This window comes from Schistocerca cancellata, chromosome 2 (assembly GCF_023864275.1).
Source record: "Schistocerca cancellata isolate TAMUIC-IGC-003103 chromosome 2, iqSchCanc2.1, whole genome shotgun sequence".
In the NCBI taxonomy this organism is placed as follows: Eukaryota; Metazoa; Arthropoda; class Insecta; order Orthoptera; family Acrididae; genus Schistocerca; species Schistocerca cancellata.
In genome coordinates, this window is record NC_064627.1 from 534,081,431 (window position 1) to 534,105,239 (window position 23,809).

General features: G+C 43.9%; 1 protein-coding gene across 1 annotated transcript in view; it reads left to right on the forward strand.

The window, feature by feature from the left end:
* Nucleotides 1-23,809, forward strand: part of LOC126162082 (uncharacterized) — a 160,832-nt gene that overhangs the window by 62,693 nt on the left and 74,330 nt on the right. The window contains exon 4 of the mRNA XM_049918356.1: nucleotides 57-227. Within this exon, the coding sequence (XP_049774313.1) occupies nucleotides 57-224 (168 nt within the window). The 3' untranslated portion in view covers nucleotides 225-227. The remainder of the gene's footprint in view (nucleotides 1-56; nucleotides 228-23,809) is intronic.

Below are 23,809 nucleotides of genomic sequence, written 5' to 3' on the forward strand. Positions count from 1 at the left end.
TTAACAAGATATAACGTAGAGAGTATAATAAGTCTGACCTTGTGACCTGTTTGCAGGGTACCTACCAAATGGTGAACTTCAATCCGAGGGGGCTAAAACTTGTTAACCTTCCTGAATTGCCGTATGGTCATTTCAGGTTAACGGCGAAACAATCCAAAGATGATAATCTGTTAGGTTGTCTGGAGTTTCGTGTCGACGTCAGGGAGATCCCATCATATAGATAGCAGGTATGTTGATCCGTATGCATGATATGGATTGTGTATTATTCATAAGCATACACTGTCTGTAATAAGTATGCTAAGTGCGCCAAATACCAAAATGAAAAATGTGTTTGGAGGCAGTTCTTTCGTTACGTTAGCCATGCAGTTGTTTTAACCTCCTGAGTGTCTATTTATGGTCTATTGCAGGAACCACTTACAACTCGGAGAAGGGATTTAATGAGCTGTTTATTTATATAAGGTGTATGCGTCTCATTCTTACTGTCATACACCAGTTTTATAAAGCCCGAAGTGTGATTGTGGTGGGTGGGCTCTGCGAGAAAGAAATTGTTCATGCATTATCAGTAGCCGTAACGTCTACCACAGTGTCACGCTTTAATGCTATTATTTTTAAGAAATTGGCCAAATGCGAGTAGGACTCGTGCACTGAGAGTTCTGTGCAAACTTAATACAGGTGTGTATATACAGGGTGGACGGGACGGATTCATGACTGGAAATGGAAGGAAAATGGTCCTATGAACTTGTGTCCTGATATGCATCCTTTACGTGATAGATGGTGCTCACGGATGACAGTTCCTCTAACCACGTGCCGTGCGTTCTTTGTGCATTGCAGGCTGTGTGATAGACGCGGCGTACTGTAAGCAGCAGAATGGTCCGATACTCATGTCAGGAACGAGCCGAAATGGTGTTTGTGTACGGCCAAGCACATGGAAACGGTCGAGAAGCAGCAGAGGTATACAAAAAAACGTCCCCTCACAGACGCCAATCACATCACACAACATTTCAAGCCATTTTTGGGCGTTTGTGTGATCAAGGAGCGTCTGAGACAGACGAACGTGCAGGGAAGCACCGGACGTGGTGAGCTGGTTTCTACAGGATGTTGAGACGAACCCTAGTACAAACCCCAGACTAGCGGTCTACCAGCATGGTGTTAGCCGAAGTTCGATTACGTGTATCCTGCATGACAGCTGTTACTGTCCCTATCACCTACAATACTACAGTGACCACTTTGGACATCTGTTGTGCCGTGGATGGGATACAGCTTCGTACCGTATCCTGGGACGATTTGTCGTCGTTACAGACACACCTCCCGTTATTGAACACATGTTCATGAGACCTCTGTTACTCCATTTTCGGTTAGGAATCCAGCCCTGCAGATCGTCGGTTCTATTAACGATCAACCTGTACACTTCATCCATAATGGGAACCGAGAATCTCAACGATTTTCCCCTGCTTTCGATATAGATATCGGAAAGATATTGGTCGCGGGAATTCCAAGACCGTATCATAACTTATACAGTAGCTCCTATGACTGGCCTGAACATACAAAAGGAAACGACTAAGGGACTTAAGTTTATATATGTTAGATATAGAAGCTTTAATAAAATGTATTTTATCTACTTACTGACACATTACTACAATTTACAATTTTTTTTTTTTTTTTTTTGCATGCAGTAATGTTTATCTGTTACATTTTTTATGGATTATGCATGCAATCCATATTCTAAGAGCAAAAGATTGTTTGTGTGATATAACTGCACTTTCACAATTTTAAGATATTTTTTGTTTTACTTGTACTGTGAGACCTTGCTTCTTGCCAAATTTCATGATTCTAGGTCAACGTGAAATATCGTATTGGTTTTGATGAATTAGTTTCCCATTATCAAAACATATGACATAAATAGTCATATCATTTGATTGAATCGACTTATAAGTTTAAAATTTGTACTCTACCAATTACTTGAAGGTACTGCTGTCAGTATGCCCTTAGGGCAATGGTTCCTAGCCGGTTGGTAATTACTTCCTGAGCGGTAAATGAAATTTTCTGAGGGGTAAAAGAAGGGTTAATTTGCATTTCATTCACGAAACAATATTGCTTTTAAAAGATCCACATTTTTAGCACTGCTTACTAATATTGAAATACTGATTTCATAAGTCAATGATCAATAAATTTTTAATGTAGCATCCTTAACGTAAGGAACAGTGAAACTTGCTTGCAGATTAAATCTCTGTGCAAAGCCCGACACTCGACCTCGCGACTTTTGATTTGTGTGCCAAGTGCTCACCAGCTGAGCTACCCAAACCAGACTCACTGTCTGTCCCCACAGCTTTACCTCCGACAGCACCTCATCTTCCATACCTAGCAGTCCCGTAAGAAAGGATATTTTAGAGACATGGCATAGGCTAGGAGTGGAGGGAGTTTCCAAAATGATGATATAGAACTTCCTGATGGAGACTCGAACTCAGGACTTCTGCCTTTCGCGTGCATCTGCTGAACAAGTCAGCTAACCAAACACGACTCCTGACCCATCCTCACAGATTTTCTCCCGCCAGTATCTCATTCTGTACCTTCCAAACTTCATAGAATTTTCCAGCAGTACAGCACTCGTGGCTGCGGCATCGCGGTCGCGAAGTGGGGCCGAGGCACTTTCAGATAAGTTTTTACAGTCTGACGATATTTTATGTATTTGTAATTTTAGCTTGACGATGTCCACTATGAACAAACGGTAGTTACTTTTATTCTGAAGAAGGTAGGGTTATCCCAACTGAAACCTAGGTAAATATAGGTAAACGTTGCAACTGAGGCTGTTGGTTATTACAATTAAAATTAATCTCCAATTGTGTCAAAGCTATGCCTGTGCAGCAACCTTTCTTGCAGTCGTGTTAGACCTGTAATTTCCGCAGGAGAGCTTCTGTGAAGTCTGGGAGCTCTGAGGTAAGATACTGATAGAAGTAAAGCTGTAACCAATAGTCGTGAGTGGTACTAGGATAGCTCGGATGATGAGCACTTGCCGTCTTAAGGTAAATGTCACTATTTCGAGTCTTGGTGCGGAAAACAATTATTATTTCCGAGTAGGTTTTTCATCGGCGCAAAACCCGCCAAAGAGAGATAATTTAATTTAGGAAACATCTGCTAGGCTGTGGGTAAGACATATAGCTGCAATAATTTGTTTCTTCTACAAGTATAGTTCTGCAAGTTTCCCAAGGAGCTTCTGTAAAGTAATGTAGGAGATGAGGTACTTGTGGAAGTAAAACTGTGAAGACGGAGATGAGTTGTGATGGGGTAAGACAACAGATGAGGACCTACCTATAAATAGCAAAGGACCCGGGCTTGGTCTCGGTCCAGCACACAGTTTTAATCTACGAAGGCGCTTTATATCGGTGCACACTCCCCTGCATATCAAAAATTTCTTTCTGGAAACATTCCACAGTTTGTGGCTAAACCATGTGTCTGCACTGTCCTATCTCGCTGGAGTGCTAGTCCTGCAGGTTTCGTGAGACGGCTTCTGTGAGATTTGAAAAGTACGAGTTGACGTAGTGGCATAAGTAAAGCTGTGAGAATGGGTAGTTAGTCAAGTTGTGTACCTAAATTGGTGAGCTCTTGACCGTGAAAGCTAAATCTCCCGTGATCGATTATAGGTTCAACACACTGTTTCAATGTGCTAGGAAGTGCCATACCAGCGCACAATCCGCTGTCGACCGAAAATTTCATTCTGGAAACGTGCCCCAGCCTCTGGCTAGCCCAAGTCGCTGCAGTGTCTTCTTTTCAGGCGTGCTAGTCCTGCATGTTTCTCAGGAGATTTTCTGTGAGATTTGGAAGATACAAAATGAGGTACTGACAAAAGTAAAGCAGTGAGACCAGTCGTGAGTTTTGGCGGAGTAAGGTAACATGTGACCAATCACGTAACCGAATTCGAGTCTTGGCCTAGATCACAGTTTTAGGCGTCCATTGAATTTGATTCGAGAAATATCCCCCCAGGCTATGTGTCTAAGATATCTCTCTGCTATATTCTTTTTTCCAGATATGTTAGTACTGCATGTTTCGCAGGAGACTTTCTGTGAAGTTTATGAGTTAGGAAATAAGTAACTGGTTGAAGCGAGCTGTTCGGACGGATCACGAGCCTTGCTTGGCGAGCTTAGATGGTAATTACTTATCCACGAAGGACAAAGATCCAGTTTTCGCGTCTTCGTCTGTGACACAATTATAACCTCTCAGGAAATTTCGTAACAGCACCCACTCTGCTGCAGAGTGAAAATTTCATTCCAGTATCATTCCCTTGGCTTTTGCTAAGCCATTTCTCTGCAATTTCCTTCCTTCCCAGAGTGCTACATTTGCAAGCTTCGCAGGAGTGGTTCTGTGAATTTTGAATGGTGGGAGATGTCATATGGGCTGATATAAATCTGTGAGCTCTGTTCATAGTTGGTGCTTGGGTAATTCGCAGGTGAGCACTTGATTGCAGTAGGCCAAGTTGTCGAGTTCGATTCTCGGCCTGGCGCACACTTTTAATCTGCAAGGAAGTTTCATTATCAGCGCACACTCCACAGCAGACCCAAAATTTTATTTTGGAAATATCTCCCAGGCTGTGCCTAAGCCAAGTCTCTGCAATATCACTTCAGGTAGGAGTGCTAGTCCTAACTCGTACAAATTTCGCGAGAGAGCTTCTGTGACGTTTGGAAATAACTGGATGAAGCTCTGGCGGAAGGAAAACTGTGAGGATGGGCCATGAGTCGTGCTTGGTGAGTGCTGTATCTGCAGTAGCAGAAATAAAATGCGAGCGATATTCCTCAATCTGTTTTTATTGGAAAAACCAATAAACGAGAACATTGCAAATGTCGACTAAGTAGTATCAAAACACAATTTAAGCAAGAAACAAAGTAGGGATCATACTTCGGATCTTATAACAGAAGAATAACAAAATAAAATGTTTTCCTCACAAGTCCCTCGATCGAGTAAGTCCACCAAAGAAAACACGGAAACAAATTACTGCCGCGCAATCTCAGGCGCTACAGCCATGGACTGGTCCTGGCAGAGGTTCGAGTCCTCCCTCGGGCATGGGTGTGTGTGTTTGTCCTTAGGATAATTTAGGTTAAGTAGTGTATAAGCTTAGGGACTGATGACCTAAGCAGTTAAGTCCCATAAGATTTCACACACATCTGAACATTTTTGAACAAACTACAAGAGAGTGGTCAGCACAGTATTACGACAAAGCTGTCAAGGAAGGTCAGACCACCAATACACGACACTCTTGAGTCACAGTCCGAAGCTACCACTCCTGACGATCTGTGACTACCAGCAGACGAGTTGTGTGGGTGTTGTGGCTGGGATGGCAGGTCCATACAAATCCAGGCAGCATATCGAACTGCCTTCTGGCCATAAGTGTGCCAGCTCATAAGGCCAGTTGGCGAATGGATCTCATGCAACTATTTTCTATCGCGTGAATGGTATAGGAAAATAGTTTGCTTGTTGATCACGACCACTGGTGCTGCAGTCGATCCACGCTGCTCCGGTAGTAGGCTTTGGCGACAGTGGCTGAGACATGATGTTCTGTTTTTGTCTCTGACAACAGCTTCTGTCGTGACGAAAACATCTGCTTTGATTTCGCTTGCTGTGTTGAAGGTATCTCGCATTTCTGTTCTATCATGTGGGATGCCGATGTCGCAGGTGGATGGGGCGGACACTGTGGTCATTCCCCACTGAGCGGTGCATGGCTCATTTTCGTGCCATCTCTCTCTCTTTTGACATTCTGTTTTTACTGTACTGCCACCTCATTTTGTTAATTCAATTACTACTGTTACTGAGTTGCTGCCTTGCCTGCCCAAGAGGGGCAGCAGCATCGCTTATCGATATATGCCCCGCCGTATTATCTTTGCTGGACTGCTATTACGTCCCGGTTGTCGTGTGGGTTAGTTGGGATCTGCCAATGAGTTGAGGGGCGCTAGCTGTGCATTTCGGACCTGGCGATGTTTGACCTAGGATGCGGCAGAAGTTCTGTCGGGGTGCGGCTGCAGTGAGTTCTTGACAGCCATGACTCGCCCGACAGTTGCCGATACCTATCACTTGAGTACGGACTACCTTGGTTGGTTGTCGGTCGGTCGTCGTGTTAGACGACGTGTATGTTGGCCGGCCATCGCTTGTCGGTTGCCTGCGTGTGCCAACTCGTGATTCGTCCTTGTTATTGCACAGTTGCCGTCGTTAGTATTGTCTAGTCCTTGTGCAAGAGTTTGTGAAACTGTGTGTAGCTTGTGATATAGACTGCTCAGTTATTTTAGTGCTGTTTCCGTGCTGATGTGCGGCAGTCGGTCGGTTGGTGTGGATCAGCCAGGAAATCTCCGCGCAGCACAGTGGGCTGGGCCCGCTGGCGGTCTCTACGCAGTGTCGGATTGTGATGGAGGTAGTCCCGTGAGCAACGAGTTGGCGAAAGTTTGGCCACCATCCAGTGAAGTTTAACTGTATTTTGGTTATTTAAAGTTCAAGTGCACCAGCGGAATTTTCTGCCTTGTGGCCGTTAGCGTTCCAGTTACCTGCCCTGGACGCTGACGTAAAATTCAGGCAGTGTCCTTTCATCACCATGTTGTTGCTGTCCAACACGTGTGTGTAGTTTTGACAGCTTATGCATACTTGTTTGTGGGTGGCTACGCCTTTTACGTTTTGGCTTTGGAGTTCCTTGTGCATTGGTCGGGTGGAAAGCAAGTCGTCTTGCTGGTGGATCCGTTGACTGTCTCTTGGTTGGGTTGCCGGGGCATCGGATATATTTGGGCCGACTACCTATCTCCCCTAAGCGAACGTTAATATTTCAAGTGCAGACCAACCCCCGGAAACTTCTGAGCGCCGTTGGCTGTATTACCTTTTCTTATTGGTGTTGGATTGTGTATTTTAATAGCTTATAGCCGATAGTTTGAATTTGTATGCTTTTAGTTGGGTTTTAAATAATGGGCCTTCAGCCACTTTAAAATTGAAAGTACCTTATTTGTCAAGTCTTGCATTGTTTGGGCCTTCAGCCTGTGTAAAATATTGTTCAAAGATAAAGCTTTGGGCCTTCTGTCTACTAAAAATTATTTTAGTAGTTTTAAGTAATCGGCTTTCAGCCGTTTTTAAATTAAATTTCTGGTCTTTCAAGTATCAGACTGTGTGGGGCCTTCAGCCTAAGTGAAGATAAGGCATCTGCTTTGTGCTTTTTTTAAATAAATTTTACTTGCAGTCTTAAATAATGGGTCTTCAGCCATCTAAATTAAACTTGTTTGCTTTTCAAGTGTTAGATTTGTGAGGCCTTCTGCCTTCTAAATATTATGTTTTGAGTCTGAATTTTAAGTTAATGGCATGGAGCCGTTTTTAAATTTAAGCGGTTGTGCCCTTAAGGCATAAGATAGTGTGGCCTATTCAGCCGATAACTAAGTCCTAAAATTGTTGCTGTATTGTCTGGACAACTAAATAAAGTTATATGTGTTTGAGTGTAACTGACTGCCCCTTTTGGCCCCTTTCGACAATTACAACTACCTGTTCTGTCCTGCGGAGTTAAGCAGGGCGTTTCACCCAACAGTACACCGACAGGCGTGAGGTGTCACCTCGACCTGGGTTGCAGATCAATCAGTGACTGTAGCTGTGAGTCAGAAGCAGGTGCTGCGTCCACCTTCATCGGCACAGTGGCAGGAGCAGGGGGATCCGATGGGAGTGCTGCAGGTGGCAGCGATAGCAGTGGCATTGGACTGGAAGGCCGACAGTGATCCATTCTGAAATCCAATTGAAGAGGAGGTGGCATAGTAGCCAGCTCTGAAGCATACCGATGGTGGACGCAATTGCTGTGCTTCTAGCGCACTGTACTATATGTGAGGGTGAGAGTCGCCATGGAGTGGCCAAAAAGCTTAGAGGCCATAGCTGGGACCCACCAGGGATTGTTCTTGGGGAACACCATCGCCCAAAACGAGAGTGGTTAGAACACTGCTGAGCTGGGTGGGTGGAGGGTGGAATAGGATGAACAGGTGCGATCGATTAGTGTGTCCATGAAGTCTTTCTATTATGAACAACCCATCCTGGGCTGTGGACCAGTATGTGCAAAGGCCAGTTGTAAGGGTGTCATCCATGGTGTCTTACTGATCCATTCTGGTCATGTGTATCTGCAGTGTGTAGACAAATCTTTCTCTCAGGTCATTAAATGCAGGATGAGATGATGCTGTATGGACCAACTGGATGTCAGGGGTAGCATAGAAGGAAGTGTATTCAGCAGAAGTGAACTGAAGGCCATTGTCAGTTACAATTGATTTGGTAAGTCCCTCAATGGCAACGACGTGGGAGATGCATGAATGGTACTTGTGGAAAAGGTGGAGGACATGCAAGAGACATATGGAAATCCACTGCCAGCGTCCACGAGGATGAGGCAGGAGGAACCAAGGAATGGGCCGCAAAATACAGGTGTAAGGAAGGCCAAGGGGAAGTAGTCAGAGGCTGAGGAAACAGGAAGTGAGGGGGCACCAATTGTTGACTTTCACACATGGTACATATTGTCACCATGTCAGTGAGGGTGGCATCCATCCCTCTCCCATAAACGTTTTGGTGGGTGAGACATTTTGTGAGGACAATACCCCGATGTCCACGTGCAGGAGCTCCAACACTGGCCAGTATAGGGAAGGCGGCAGCAAAACCTCCCAGTGACAATTATCCCTGAAGATCAGGAGCATATCATCTCTCACCAACAAGTCACTATACTAGTGCCAATAAGCTTGTACCCCCAGCTGCATAAGCTGATCACAATTGTGTGACCACCTGTGCTGAACATGGTGCATGATAGCCCAATTTGCTGGTTCATCCACTATGTGATGTGTGACGAACTTGGCATCCAGTGACAATGTAGATACCGTCATGGCGACAGCATCATCCAAGTGGAAACAGGTAACTGAGTGGGTATACAAGTCAGGGTCGGGCCCCACCAGGAGACAAAAGAGAAAATCTATGTTGGCATGCACAGCCATTCCTGGTACTGAACGTCGTATAAATACTCTGCAAGGAACAATGCCCTGAGCTGGAGGCAGCAAACAGCCCTCAGATGGCTGAAGTGACACTGAACAGGGAAAATGGTTCAAATGGCTCTGAGCACTATGGGACTTAACTTCTGAGGTCATCAGTCCCCTAGAACTTAGAACTACTTAAACCTAACTAACCTAAGGACATCACTCACATCCATGCCTGAGGCAGGATTCGAACCTGCGACCGTAGCAGTGGCGCAATTCCAGATGAAACGCCTAGAACCGGTTGGGCACTCCGGTCGGCACTGAATAGGGAGACCAAGGTCTTAAGATCAATGTACAATGTGAACTGGCTTCCTTAGATGAAGTTGTGGAGCTTCTTAAATCCGAAAATGATGGCTATGGCCTTCATCTAGATCTAGCTATAGTTGTTCTATGGGGGTGAGAGAGTTTTGATGCCAAAGGCAATCAGGCATTTGACGCCATCGACACTGTGAGACAATATGGACCCCAACAATAGTCTGACACATCCGTAGCCAACATGAGAGGTTTGGAGGTGTCATATGAGATAAGCCATGCTGGCTTGAGGAGGGCTGTTTTCAGATGCTGGAATGTCTCATCACAAGTCGGAGACCATTCCCACGGAGTATTTTTGCAGTGGAGGCGGTGAAATGGTTCTGTCAGAACTGCAGTGTGGGGAATAAAATGGCTATAGTAATTTAGCTGTCGAAGGACGATGTTGAGCTTTGAAGTGTCCTTTGTAGGAGGTAGCTGCTGTATAGCCTTGATGTATTGCGGAATTGAACACAAATGCCTGTGGTGCTCAAGACATAACTGAGGTGGATTACCTGAGGCACAAATAACAGACATCTGTCCTTGTTGCAAAGTAGGCGAGCATCCTGCAGAATGCTGAAAAGAGTACATGGGTACTATGTGGGGTCCTGGGTGGTAGCACCAGCAACTAAGATGTCATCAAGGCAGTTCACTATCCCAGGAATGTCTCTGGTCAGCGTCTGGAAATGGAGTTTAAAAATGGCAAGAACACTTGTGACCCCAAATGGAAACTGGTTGTAATGAAAAAATCCAAAACGCATTTTGATGACCAGGACAGACTTCGATGTCTCATAAAATTGTAGCTAGAGGTAGGTGACACGAAGATCAATCTTGGCAAATATTTTTCCACCCACCATTTCTGACAGAATGTCTACAATCTTTGATATGGCTGCTGTTAATAACGGATTGCATATTGACAGGGGCTCTAAAATCCCCACTAACTTGAAGAGACCTATTCAGCTTTTTGATGACGACGATGGTTGATTTCCAGCGACTATGATTTAGTGGTGTCAGAACATCTTCATCTTCCAGTAGACAAAGCACCAGCTGCTGATTATCATGGATTGCGAACGTTACTGTATGGGCTTGGTTGAGCCTTGGAACCACCAAGGGGAGGAGTTCAGTATGGGCTTTGAACCCAGAGACTCCTGGAGATATGTCGGGAACGATGTCTGAGAATGATTCCAGAAGCTCTTTCAGCTGAGTGTCCGAAGACAAGGTCTTGATACCAGGTGCAGAATCATGTAGCTTGAGGCCCAGGGAGTGCAAGAGTTCCGTCTCTAATACATTGGTGGTCTTGGAGGCGGTAAGAACCAAAATCTGTGCCATGATATCATGCGTGAGGTACTGGATCTGTGCCGAGAACAATTCCTGTAGCTGGCTGATGTCGTTGCTGTAGCTCTTCAGAGAGTTCGTGAATAGACGAATCGGCGGCGATCCCAACTGGTGGCGCAAATCCCAATCAACGATCGTGGCTGAGGTCCCAATATCCTCTTCAAAAGTGAGAGGCGTGCCATTTACCTGCGCTGTCAGACTGACAGCCACCATCGTGTACTGAAAAACGCACTGTACGAATGAAGCTGACGAATTTGGTCTGACTCATCCCCTGCGGATTCTGTAGGGTCTAATGTAGTGTGGTCCACTGGAAACAACGTTGACAATGGGTAGACTTCAGCCCCATGACTCTGCACCCCAAACGCTGATTATGTCTCCTTCCAAGTATGACAACCTCGTCGTTGATACGTAACAAAATATTGACTACATGAGGACAAACTTTGCTTTGGCCGCCGAAGGCAGGGACCAAAGTCTTGGTCCCAGGGGTGACTGCAACACTGTTGGTCGTCGCTGTTGGTCGACGTGCGGCTGGCGCCCAAGACCTGTACCAGCCATTGGAGTGCAGCAGATGACCAAATTGACATTCACGTGCGTGAATAATCGATAAACAAGTCTTCAAGGAGTGATCTTTCAGTGTCAAAATACCTTTTCGCAGGGAGTCGTCTGGCGCATGGACAAGAATCATCTTCCATATGAGTGCCGAACCATGTGACAGCTTGCAACAATAGTTCCCTTAGAAGAAATGACAGTCTCGGAAAATACCCTGAAGAGTAGTAATTCATTCTCTATAAGACTGTTTTGAAAGTTTTTGGCAACAGAAGAACTTTTGCCATGCCACTGCCATATGCACCTTGTAACACCTCCGATTTTATCCCGACCTGATCTGATCGAATAGCAGTCCAATATTTATTATTAACATGACCGTGAACCTAATGGGGCTGGTAATCGGAATTGACTGCTACGGAAGTTGTTACTTTCCAGTTCGTTCTGCTCAATACTATAATACTGAATGTCTGGTAATGAGGAACACAAACACAGTTTTACAAAAAAGGAGACAGCCACTGCCTTCATCATACATATCTAATTACAGCTAATCTTAGCACAGGCATTCTTCATTTTACATTATCGTCACACGCTAATCCATCACTGCATCCAACACTGCAATCCAAGGTTAGGCCGGCGCGGTAGACGCGAAACCAAATATCGGCACTAGTGACGTCACTGATCACTTTCATAATGTTACTCCTTCACTTTCTTGGTATTAATCTATTACTTAGGGGTCTAACCACGGCGATGGTGTCACCCCTCTCGGTTAAAAGACCCTGTTGTTCAACAATGGCCTTCACACACACATGTACCCGCCAAACACACTGGCGCATCTCCACTCGCTCTCGCAACACATCACAATCGATTGTTCGCCCTATTGACCCAAGCCAAGTGCAAAGTTATAGTAAGGGCCTATGGACCCCCTTACATCCCCGCCCTAGAAGACTTCTTTGGAGTCTGTGGCAGAAAAGAATTGGCAAAGAAATTAGATATTTTTACATCTGAACAAAAGACACAGTGTAAATAATTAATGAAATTACAATTTACCAATCACTTGACTCCGGTAGTGGGCTGCCTCCATAATAATATTCTACAAAAGGTTATTACATCTCACAAACATGGCATTGTCCAAATCACAATTTTCCATCAAGCAGCAATAATCCTCTACAGTCCATATTGAATGTAACACACAACATACAATCAAAATTATTATGTGAACACATGACATATGAGTTATTATATTACAGTTTCGTTGTTACAGGTTTTATAGCCGTTCTCAAGTAATTGTCAATATGAAATATGAAGCTCTATTTATAATACATCTGAAAATACAATGTAAATAAACATTCCCCTTTTTCAAATGTCCGATTAACAACTAAATGTTCTAAACATGTCTTACCCAACTACATCATTGGGTTGAACACCCCATTTCATGACACCTGGCCATTGAGAAAATACCTTACAATGGCTGTATAATACTGTGTCTAATTTCCTCCTAATCTCCTCATCTAGCTGTGTCATTTCCTCCAACTTTTTACTGATCTTATACTCTTCATGTCGACCCTATCGTGCTAGCCCCTCAAGGTACACCAACACATCTTCTTCTACTTCCTCTTCCCCGTATACTACTGTGGGTTCCTCTTCATAACACAAACTCATCCTTTTTAATTCTTCCTCTTTTATTGCACTACCCTCAGCAAACTTTAACCTTTTCTCTTCTCTCTTTCTTCCTTTGGCCTTGATAGTACCTTCATCAAAACTCACTATCGCTTCGACTTCATTCAGCCAATCTATTCCTAAAATAATTGATGTGTTCAGTCCAGCCACCCCCAAAAATGTTACTTCATATTCTTCTCCCTCTATCTCGAAGGTAATCAACACTTGTTCTTTAATAGGTTTACTCCTTGCACCCAATGCATTCACAATTCTCACTCCACTCACTGGGAAACTAGGCAAGCTAATGTTTTCTTTCAGTGCCTGTTCATATAGCTTCTTGGATATTGCACCTGCTTCACTTCCTGTGTCAACTAATTCTTCAATATTCAGTCCACATAGCTTGATCCCTATCATGGGTAGTATGGATTCTTTGGGAATCCTACTTCTTTCCTCCTGTAGATCTCCTCTTAGATCTCAACCATTGTCGTGTCTTAGTAGGTTTATTCTGGTCCTTGTAGGTCTCACTCCTGACCGGACCTCATCTGGAGTGTCGTTCAGTTTTCCTGCCTTTCCGCCTCTTCTATATGCACCTCATTCATTCGCCTATCCCATCCTTTCTCATGATCTCTCGGTTCTTCACTCCTTCTCCAATCATTTCTCCATTGCCATTCACCACTATGGTTCCTATACTTATGGCCACCACCTCTTCCTCTATAATCAGACGAATTATTAAAACGATCCTTTGGTCACTTCTTCCCGCTCGGTTTTGATCATTAGCTTGGTTGTGTTCCTGTGATCGAACAGATTCCAACTGTTCCAGTATCTCCATCAAGGCCTCCCTATCTTTAATTAGACTCCCGGATACAGTTTCTTGCATTCTATGGCTCAATCTTCTTTTTATCGCTGATATCATTATGTCATCACTCAGGGGTTGTTCCAAGGTCTCGTTTAATTCCCACAAATGTTCGGCAAACTCTATCAACGTTCCTCTCCATGTATTAAGTGACTTGCGGTGTATTAGGTCCTCAAGTGCTGCACACTGATGACTTTTGGACCAGTATTTCTTCAAGAATTCCCCTTCAAACTGATCGTAATTAGTAATCCCTTCCTTCTTCCTGACTCCCCAAGTGAAGGCCTCACCTTCCATCCTATCTATTGCAAATTGAATCTTGTTTGCGTCTTTGAAATGTGTTGGGAAAACTCCTTTTAACCATTTATAAATATCATTGGGTGTAACCCACCTTTTGGTTTAAACTTCTGCCCTGTATTGTTTTGGACATACCGACTATCACCGCTCAGCGAGGTAACGACTCTACCTTCCCCAATGGTTAAAGTTGCATTGCTAATTCGTTTGTCAATTTCTTCTGTCTTGTTCTCCAATTGTTGCACTCCATGTTGTAATTGTCTGACCTCCATTGCGACCCTCTTGTTATCCTCTTCTTGTTGCACGGCTATAGCATTTTTCAAATTGACAGCCAGTTGGTTTTGCCTATCTCCTATCCCCTTAACCGCATCATTGCATTGTTTCTGCATCTGCGTCACCTCGGTGATTTGATGATTGCAATTTGTTTCCACTTCGGTGAGCCTTTCTTCCAATTCGGCTTTAATTTCTTTAATATCATCTTCTATCTCTTTTTGTTAACTTTCCTTCCATCTTCTCCGCATCTCCCTGGACTTGGTCTATGCTCTTCTGTAGCTTACTCTCTCTCTCATTGATGTCCATCTTCAGTCGTTCTTGTAACTCCTGCATTTCCTTCTTCAGATTATATTCTATCTTCCTTTCTGATGTTTTGATCTCTTGTGCCAGAGTCTACTTAAATGATTTTTCTAAGCTTTCTTTGGTTTCTTGTAACTCTTTCTTTAATGATTTGAGGAACATTCTTACCTTTCTTTAGTTTCTTGTAAACCTTCCTTTAATGATTTGAGGAACATTTCTTCCCTTTCTTTTGTTGCCTTGGTTTCCTTTAACAAGTCTGCTAATATCGACCGTACATCCTCACCCTCTGAAACTGGCTTATCTCTCGTCGTTTGTCTCGGTGTCTCGGGGTAACTAGTTGAATGTGCTGATGGGCTTTCTAATGACAATCCATAATCACTGATTCTTGAATCATCTCTGTCTTCCTGTCCTATCCCTTTCCTTTCAGCTACTGTCTCACAAACCTGCTTATCTTCGATAGACATGTTTGGTTTATTTTTAATGCACAGGCAAGTAATATAAAATAACCTCTTGTAACCCAAAACACTCCTAATTACTGCTAAACAAATCAAACAGTAACTGCAGTATCTTCAGTTAATCCCAAAATTGATACAATACATATGAGTCCTGAACATAATGACTCTCAAAACCTAATAAATTCAAATATCAGTTTTCACATACACAGTTTATGTAAAATGTTTTAAATAAGACAAATCACACCATTCATTAAATCTATATTTGTAAAACCTCCAAAAACAATGAGCATATCTGTATAATCACCGTTTAGACAGCGCAGTATGCATAAATAAGCGTGCTACATTTCAGAGTATGTTTCGTAAAATTCTCTGAAATTAATGTAATTGGGCATTTGTCCTAAGGCAAAACACAGTTTGAAACTGTTTATTTATTGTGAAGATAGTATACTGCAATTTAATGTTATGATAACCAGTTGTCTTCACTCACCAACTGACGTTACCACGAGTCGCGATGTTTTGACGTTTGAAGTGGGTGTGGCGCTTTTGTGGCGCACCGCTGTACTGCTGTCTGAGTCGCGTAAAGTCACACTGAAGATCTGTGGTGAGTCATCGTACTTCTCAGTCGGCCGCTCCGTAGCGCTGCAGGCGGGCGTAGTTTGTAGTTCGGCCGCTAGATGCCGGGTTGGCGCTCGGTGTATCGAAGTCGCGCTGGTCGCTGTCCAGTGTAGTGCATCTCTGTCTGACCTACTCCTTGCACAGGTAGTTGGGATGGTGTGTGAAATCACCTCGTGGATCGAAGCTCTTTGGCGCAGCTGCTGCACGGGTCTGCGTGACGTCATTCAACAATTGCATCGCCACATAAATTGTTGCCTGCATAACAGTTTATGGGTCCGCATGAAGTTGCTCGATTTTCATCATTCAAAAGGCAATTTCGGTCATAACATTACTATTAAACACTTCTTTAAAAGCTATCGTCACGAATTCTTGGCTCGCTTTGTTGTGGTAATGTTCACACGTGTCTTTCTTTGGAGTTCACTTTTCACAGTTTTTCGCGCGGATTTACGCGTTTGCACATTATAACACAGTTTACCGGCACTACTACTCTTATCTAATATGGCGAAAAAACAGTTTGTTCACAATCGTAAGATGCTATTACTTCGTATTGTTCAAGATGCACTTTTTCTTGTCGCGATTTTTAATTTTTCAAAACGTGGTGTAGACATTGTCCACCGTCCAACATTAGTTATGTTCACGCAGTTTTTATTACGGTAATCATTTATAAGGTCCTATACATCGAAACACTGTTTTAAAGATTCAATTTTGCATCTACCTGTGCGTATGAAACCGAATGAATTTGTTGCCACAAGTTTAAAGTTTATATACTGTCTTCATCCGAAATTGGAAAATATTTTCTCGCGTTAAGGAAGATAAAATTACCTAATGTTTTTTACTATTCGTCCGAAGATTGCACTTGTCCTTTGACGGTAAGCCAAGGTGTAACACCTCCGATTTTGTCCCGACCTGATGTGATGGAATAGCAGTCCAATATTTATTATTAACATGACCGTGAACCTAATGGGGCTGGTAATCGGAATTGACTGCTACGGAAGTTGTTACTTACCAGTTCGTTCTGGCCAATACTATAATACTGAATGTCTGGAAATGAGGAACACCAACACAGTTTTACTAATTACGAACTTATGTTCTTCTCAAAACACAAAAAAGGAGACAGCCACTGCCTTCGACATACAAATCTAATTACGGCTAATCTCAGCACAGGCATTCTTCATTTCACACGCTAATCCATCACTGCTTCCAACACTGCAATCTAAGGTTAGGCTGGCGCGGTAGACGCGAAACCAAATATCGGCACTAGTGACGTCACTGATCACTTTCATAATGTTACTTCTTCACTTTCTCGGTATTAATCTATTACTTAGGGGTCTAACCACGGCGATGGTGACACCCTTCTCGGTTAAAAGACCCTGTTTTTCAACAATGGCCTTCACACACATATATACCCGCCAACCACACTGGCGCAAATCCACTCGCTCTCGCAACATGTCACAATCGATTGTTCGCCCTATCGACCTGTGCCGAGTGCAAAGTTATAGTAAGGGCCTACGAACCTCCTTACAACCTCTGAGTCAAAATAATACAACAGGCAACATGCTAGTGCCTCGTAGGAGAGAGTAACAGGCACCTCGTTTGGATGTAATTGCCTCAATACATGATAAATTTCAAGGCCCGCGTTGGCAAGAAAAACCGCGCTACGATGTAAGTCACTGGTGACATTATGTGCAATGAAATGTTGTTCCAAACGGGCCACGCAGTTTCCCACGGTTCAAAAGTTTTGTCGAACTTGGAAAACGCTGGGGATGCGACACGGAATCCTATCAGAGAGGAGACATAGACCAAAGCTACCACTCCTGACGATCTGAGACTACAAGCAAATGAGGTGCATGCGTGTTGTGGCTAGGTTGGCAGGTCCATACAAGTCCGGGCAGCATGTCGAACTACCTTCTGGTCAGCAGTGCGCCGGCTTTTAAGCCCGATTGGCGGATGGATCCACGGACTATTTTAGTTCACGTGAGTGGCGTAGCAAAATAGTCCGCTTGTTGATGACGACCTCTAGCTATGCTGTTGATGTGTGGTGCTCGGGTAACGGACTCTGGCGGCCGTTGGCTGAGACAAGAGGCTGTGTTTTCGTCTCTGGAAGCGGCCTCGGCAGTACCGTAAATATCTGCTTTGGTTTTATTCGCTGTGATGAAGGCATGCCGCATCTCTGTTCTGCCATGCAGGATGCCAATGTCGCAGGTGGGTATGACGGGTGCGGCAGTGAGCACTCCAGCAGACAGCAAAGGTCCACTATTCGAGTCATGGTCAGGCTCTCATTTCTAATCTGCATGGTAGTTTCCGATCTGTGCACACTCTGCTGCACAACGAAAAACTTGTTCTGGAAACATCCCCTGGGTACGCCTTACCCATATGTCCGGAATACCCTTTCTTCCAAGTATACAGTCCAGCAAGATTCGAAGGAATTGTGAAGTTTTTAAAGTGGGACGCGAGGGACTGGCGGAAAAAAAACCTGTGGGATCAGCTGTGGGGTCTTCTTGGGTAAAACAACAGGTGCGCAACTACCAGCGAAAGACAAAGCCTTGAGTTCCAGTCTGGTGCTGGATTGCACTTTTCATCTGACAGATTGTTTCATATTGGCTTACATTCTGCTGAGAATGAAATTTGGGTTCTGACCTATGTCTCTTCAATATCCTTTCTTCCAAGAGTGCTACTCCGGTACACATCGCAAGAGATCGTCTATGTAGTTTGGTAGGTGGCAGAAGACATACTGTAAGAATTTTCGTATCAGTGCACACTTAGCTACAAAGCGAATTTCGTTCTATAATTGGTCCCCTGGCTGTAGCTAAGGTATGTGTCTGCACCATCGTTTCTTCGAGGAGAGCTAGGCCAGCAAGTTTTGCAGGAGAGCTTCTGTAAAGTTTGTAAGGTAGCTGATGAGGCATTGGTGGAAGTAAAGCTGTGACGATGGGTCATTAAACATGCTTGGGGCGCCCACGAATGGCAAAGGTCCACTGTTTGTGTCCTGGTTCAGCACACAGTTTTAATCCACCAAGAAGCATCATAACAGCGCACACTCCACTGCACACTGAAAATTTCATTCTGGAAGCATCCTTCAGGCTGTGACTAACCTGTAAGCCAAGTGACAGCAGTATCCTTTCTTCCAGGGTAGATAGTTTCGCAGGAGACCTTCTCCGAAGTTGGGAAGATAAGAGTTTGATACTAGCGGAAGACAAACTGTGAGGACGAGTCGTGAGTCACCCTTAGGTAGCTCAGTTGGTAAGCAATTGCACCTGAAAGGCAAATATCTCGAGTCAGAGTCTCGTTCTGGCCAACAGTTCTAATCTACGAGGTTTCAAACCGACGCTCGTTCCGTTGCACACTGAAAATTTCATTCTGAAAATACTCCCAGGCTGTGGTATTTAATCTCTCTGCAGTATCCTTACTTCCATAAGTGCTCGACCTGCAAGTGTCGAAGGAGAACTTCTGTGAAGTTTGAAAGATAGAAGATAAGTCACTAGCTGAGTTAAAATTGTAAGGATGGATCGCGAGTTGTGTTTTATTATCTCAGGTGGTGAGAATTGGCCGCCACAAGTAAGTGTCATGGGTTCGAGTTTCAGTCCAGCACACAGTTTTCTTTCCCAGGAAGCTTCACATCGGCACATGCTCCACTGCAGAGCGAAAATTTCATTCCTGAGTCAACCTCCAGGCTGTGGCTTAGCCATGTTTCTGAATTAACCTTTCTTTCGGGAACACTGATTCTGCAAGTTTCGTTGGGGAAATTCTATGAAATTTGGAAGGTAGGGGATGAGCCAACAACTTTCATATCAAAGCACACTCCGCTGCAGAGAGAATATTTCATTCAGGAAACACCTCACAGGCTGAGGCTGAGGCTAAGACAGATTTCTCCAGTATTGCTTCCTCTAGGTGTGCTAGTCCTGAAAGCTTCGCAGGAGAGCTCTTGTTAAATCTGGAAGATAGCCAATGAGGTATTGGCGAAAGTATGGCCTAAGCTGTGAGGACAGACTGTGTATCTTAGTTAGTGAGCGCGTTCCTGCGAAAGGCAAATGTCCCTTGTTCGAGTCTCATCAGCAGACTGTTTCAATCTGCTAGGGAGTTTGATATTAAAACACAGCCCGCTGCAGAGTGAAAATTTCACTCTGGGAACATCCTCCAGGTTGTGGCTAAGCCACCCCTCTGCAACATCCTTTCATCTCAGGGTGCTAGTCCCGAAAGTTTCCCAGGGAGGTTTTAGAAGTATGGCAGGTAGGAGACAAAGTACTAGTGGAAGTAAAGCTGTCAGGATGGATTGTGTTTCGTGCTTCGGCAAACGTCAAAGTTCGGGAGTTCTATCCGCGGCCGCCACTCTGTTTTAATATTCCAGGAAGCCTCGTATCAGCTCACACTCTGCTGCAGAGCGAAATTTCGTTCTGGAAACGTCCTGCAAGCTGCGGCTGAACCATGTCTTTATAATATACCTTCTTCCATGAGTTCTAGTACTGTGAAGTTTGAAGGTATGAAATGAGGTTTTGGCTTAAGTAAATCTGTGTAAACGTGTTGTGAGTCGTGCCACTGTAGCTTAGTTTGCCTTCGAAAGGCAAATGTCCCGAGTTCGAGTATTAGTTCCTCACGCTGTTTTAATCTGACATGAAGTTACATAAGGGCGCACACACTGCTGTAGACGTTTCATTCTATAAAAATCCCCAAGACTGAGGCTAAGCCAAGTATCTCCAATACTCTTTCGCCTAGGAATACTAATCCTGCAAATTTAACAAGACAGTCAGTGAAGCACTGATGGAAGTAAACCTCTGAGGAGGGGCCTTGAGTGGTACTGGAGTAGCTCAGTTGGTGGGTGCATGTCCTGCAAAGGTATATGTGCTGAGTTCGTCTCTCCGTCTGGAAACAGTTCTAATCTTCGAGGAGATTTCGTATCAGCGCACACACCGCAGCACAATGAGAATTTCATTCCGGAAACATGCCACAGTCTGTGGCGAAACCATCTCTTTGCAGTATCCTTACTTCCGGGAGTGCTAGACCTACACGTTTAGCAGGAGGGCTTCTGTTAAATTTGAATGATATTAGATGGTTACTGGCTGGTGTAATACGCGGAGGACGGGTCACAAGTTCTTCTTTGTTACCTCAAGCTGTCAAAAATTGCCAGAAAAGGGCAAAGGGCCAGTGTTCAGGGTTGGTCGAGCACACAGTTTCAATCTGCCAATAAATTTCGTAACACTACACTGCCAAGAAGTTTCAGAACACTGCACAGTCCGCTATCTGGAATATGCTTTATTCCAGGATTACTAGTGGAAGTTTCGCAGGGGGTAGATTTTAAAGCAGAAGATGAGACACTGGTGGATGTAAAGCTGTGAGGACTGTCGTGAGTTGTGCTCTGGTAACTCAAAAACGTGTATCCACAGGACATGTGGCCTGTAATTGAAGAAGTGTCATGATGATCTCTCCATTGGCAAAAGATTCCGGAATAGTCCCCCATTCGGATCTCCGGGAGGGGACTGCCAAGGGGGAGGTTACCATGAGAAAAAGATTGAATAATTAACGAAAGGATAACGTTCTACGAGTCGGGGCGTGGAATGTCATAAGCTTGAACGTGGTAGGGAAGCTAGAAAATAGAAAATCTAAAAAGGGAAATGCAAAGGCTCAATCTAGATATAGTAGGGGTCAGTGAAGTGAAGTGGAACGAAGACAAGGATTTCTGGTCAGATGAGTATCGGGTAATATCAACAGCAGCAGAAAATGGTATAACAGGTGTAGGATTCGTTATGAATAGAAAGGTAGGGCAGAGGGTGTGTTACTGTGAACAGTTCAGTGACCGGGTTGTTCTAATCAGAACCGACAGCAGACCAACACCGACAACGATAGTTCAGGTATACATGCTGACGTCGAAAGCTGAAGATGAACAGATATAGAAAGTGTATGAGGATATTGAAAGGGTAATGCAGTATGTAAAGGGGGACGAAAATCTAACAGTCATGGGCGACTGGAATGCAGTTGTAGGGGAAGGAGTAGAAGAAAAGGTTACAGGAGAATATGGGCTTTGGACAAGGAATGAAAGAGAAGAAAGACTAATTGAGTTCTGTAACAAGTTTCAGCTAGTAATAGCGAATACCCTGTTCAAGAATCACAAGAGGAGGAGGTATAGCCCGCATCTCGTGGTCGTGCGGTAGCGTTCTCGCTTCCCACGCCCGGGTTCCCGGGTTCGATTTCCGGCGGGGTCAGGGATTTTCTCTGCCTCGTGATGGCTGGGTGTTGTGTGATGTCCTTAGGTTAGTTAAGTTTAAGTAGTTCTAAGTTCTAGGGGACTGATGACCATAGATGTTAAGTCCCACAGTGCTCAGAGCCATTTGAACCATTTTTTGGAGGTATACTTGGAAAAGGCGGGGGATACGGGAAGATTTCAATTAGATGACATCATGGTGAGACAGAGATTCCGAAATCAGATACTGGATTGTAAGGCGTACCTAGGAGCAGATATAGACTCAGATCACAATATAGTAGTGATGAAGAGTAGGCTGAAGTTCAAGACATTAGTCAGGAAGAATCAATACGCAAAGAAGTGGGATACGGAAGTACTAAGGAATGACGAGATACGTTTGAAGTTCTGTAACGCTATAGATGCAGCAATAAGGAATAGCGCAGTAGGCAGTACAGTTGAAGAGGAACGGACATCTCTAAAAAAGGCCATCACAGAAGCTGGGAAGGAAAACATAGGTACAAAGAAGGTAGCTGCGAAGAAACCATGGGTAACAGAAGAAATACTTCAGTTGATTGATGAAAGGAGCAAGTACAAACATGTTCCGGGAAAATCAGGAATACAGAAATACAAGTCGCTGAGGAATGAAATAAATAGGAAGTGCAGGGAAGCTAAGACGAAATGGCTGCAGGAAAAATGTGAAGACATCGAAAAAGATATGATTGTCGGAAGGACAGACTCAGCATACAGGAAAGTCAAAACAACCTTTGGTGACAGTAAAAGCAACGGTGGTAACATTAAGAGTGCAACGGGAATTCCACTGTTAAATGCAGAGGAGAGAGCAGATAGGTGGAAAGAATACATTGAAAGCCTCTATGAGGGTGAAGATTTGTCTGATGTGATAGAAGAAGAAACAGGAGTCGATTTAGAAGAGATGGGGGATCCAGTATTAGAATCGGAATTTAAAAGAGCTTTAGAGACTTACGGTCAAATAAGGCAGAAGGGATAGATAACATTCCATCAGAATTTCTAAAATCATTGGGGGAAGTGGCAGCAAAACGACTATTCACGTTGGTGTGTAGAATATATGAGTCTGGCGATATACCATCTGACTTTCGGAAAAGCATCATCCACATAATTCCGAAGACGGCAAGAGCTGACAAGTGCGAGAATTATCGCACAATCAGCTTAACAGCTCATGCATCGAATCTGCTTACAAGAATAATATACAGAAGAATGGAAAAGAAAATTGAGAATGCGCTAGGTGACGATCAGTTTGGCTTTAGGAAAAGTAAAGGGACGAGAGAGGCAATTCTGACGTTACGGCTAATAATGGAAGCAAGGCTAAAGAAAAATCAAGCAATTTCATAGGATTTGTCGACCTGGAAAAAGCGTTCGACAATATAAAATGGTGCAAGCTATTCGAAGTTCTGAAAAAAAGGAGGGGTAAGCTATAGGGAGAGACGGGTCATATACAATATGTACAACAACCAAGAGGGAATAATAAGAGTGGACGATCAAGAACGAAGTGCTCGTATTAAGAGGGGTGTAAGACAAGGCTGTAGCCTTTCGCCCCTATTCTTCAATCTGTATATCGAGGAAGCAATGATAGAAATAAAGGAAAGGTTCAGGAGTGGAATTAAAATACAAGGTGACAGGATATCAATGATACGATTCGCTGATGACATTGCTATCCTGAGTGAAAGTGAAGAAGAATTAAATGATCTGCTGAACGGAATGAACAGTCTAATAAGTACACAGTATGGTTTGAGAGTAAATCGGAGAAAGACGAAGGTAATGAGAAGTAGTAGAAAAGAGAACAACGAGAAACTTAACATCAGGATTGATGGTCACGAAGTCAGTGAAGTTAAGGAATTCTGCTACCTAGGCAGTAAAATAACCAATGGCGGACGGAGCAAGGAGGACATCAAAAGCAGACTCGCTATGGCAAAAAAGTCAATTTCTGGCCAAGAGAAATCTACTAATATCAAATACCGGCCTTAATTTGAGGAAGAAATTTCTGAGG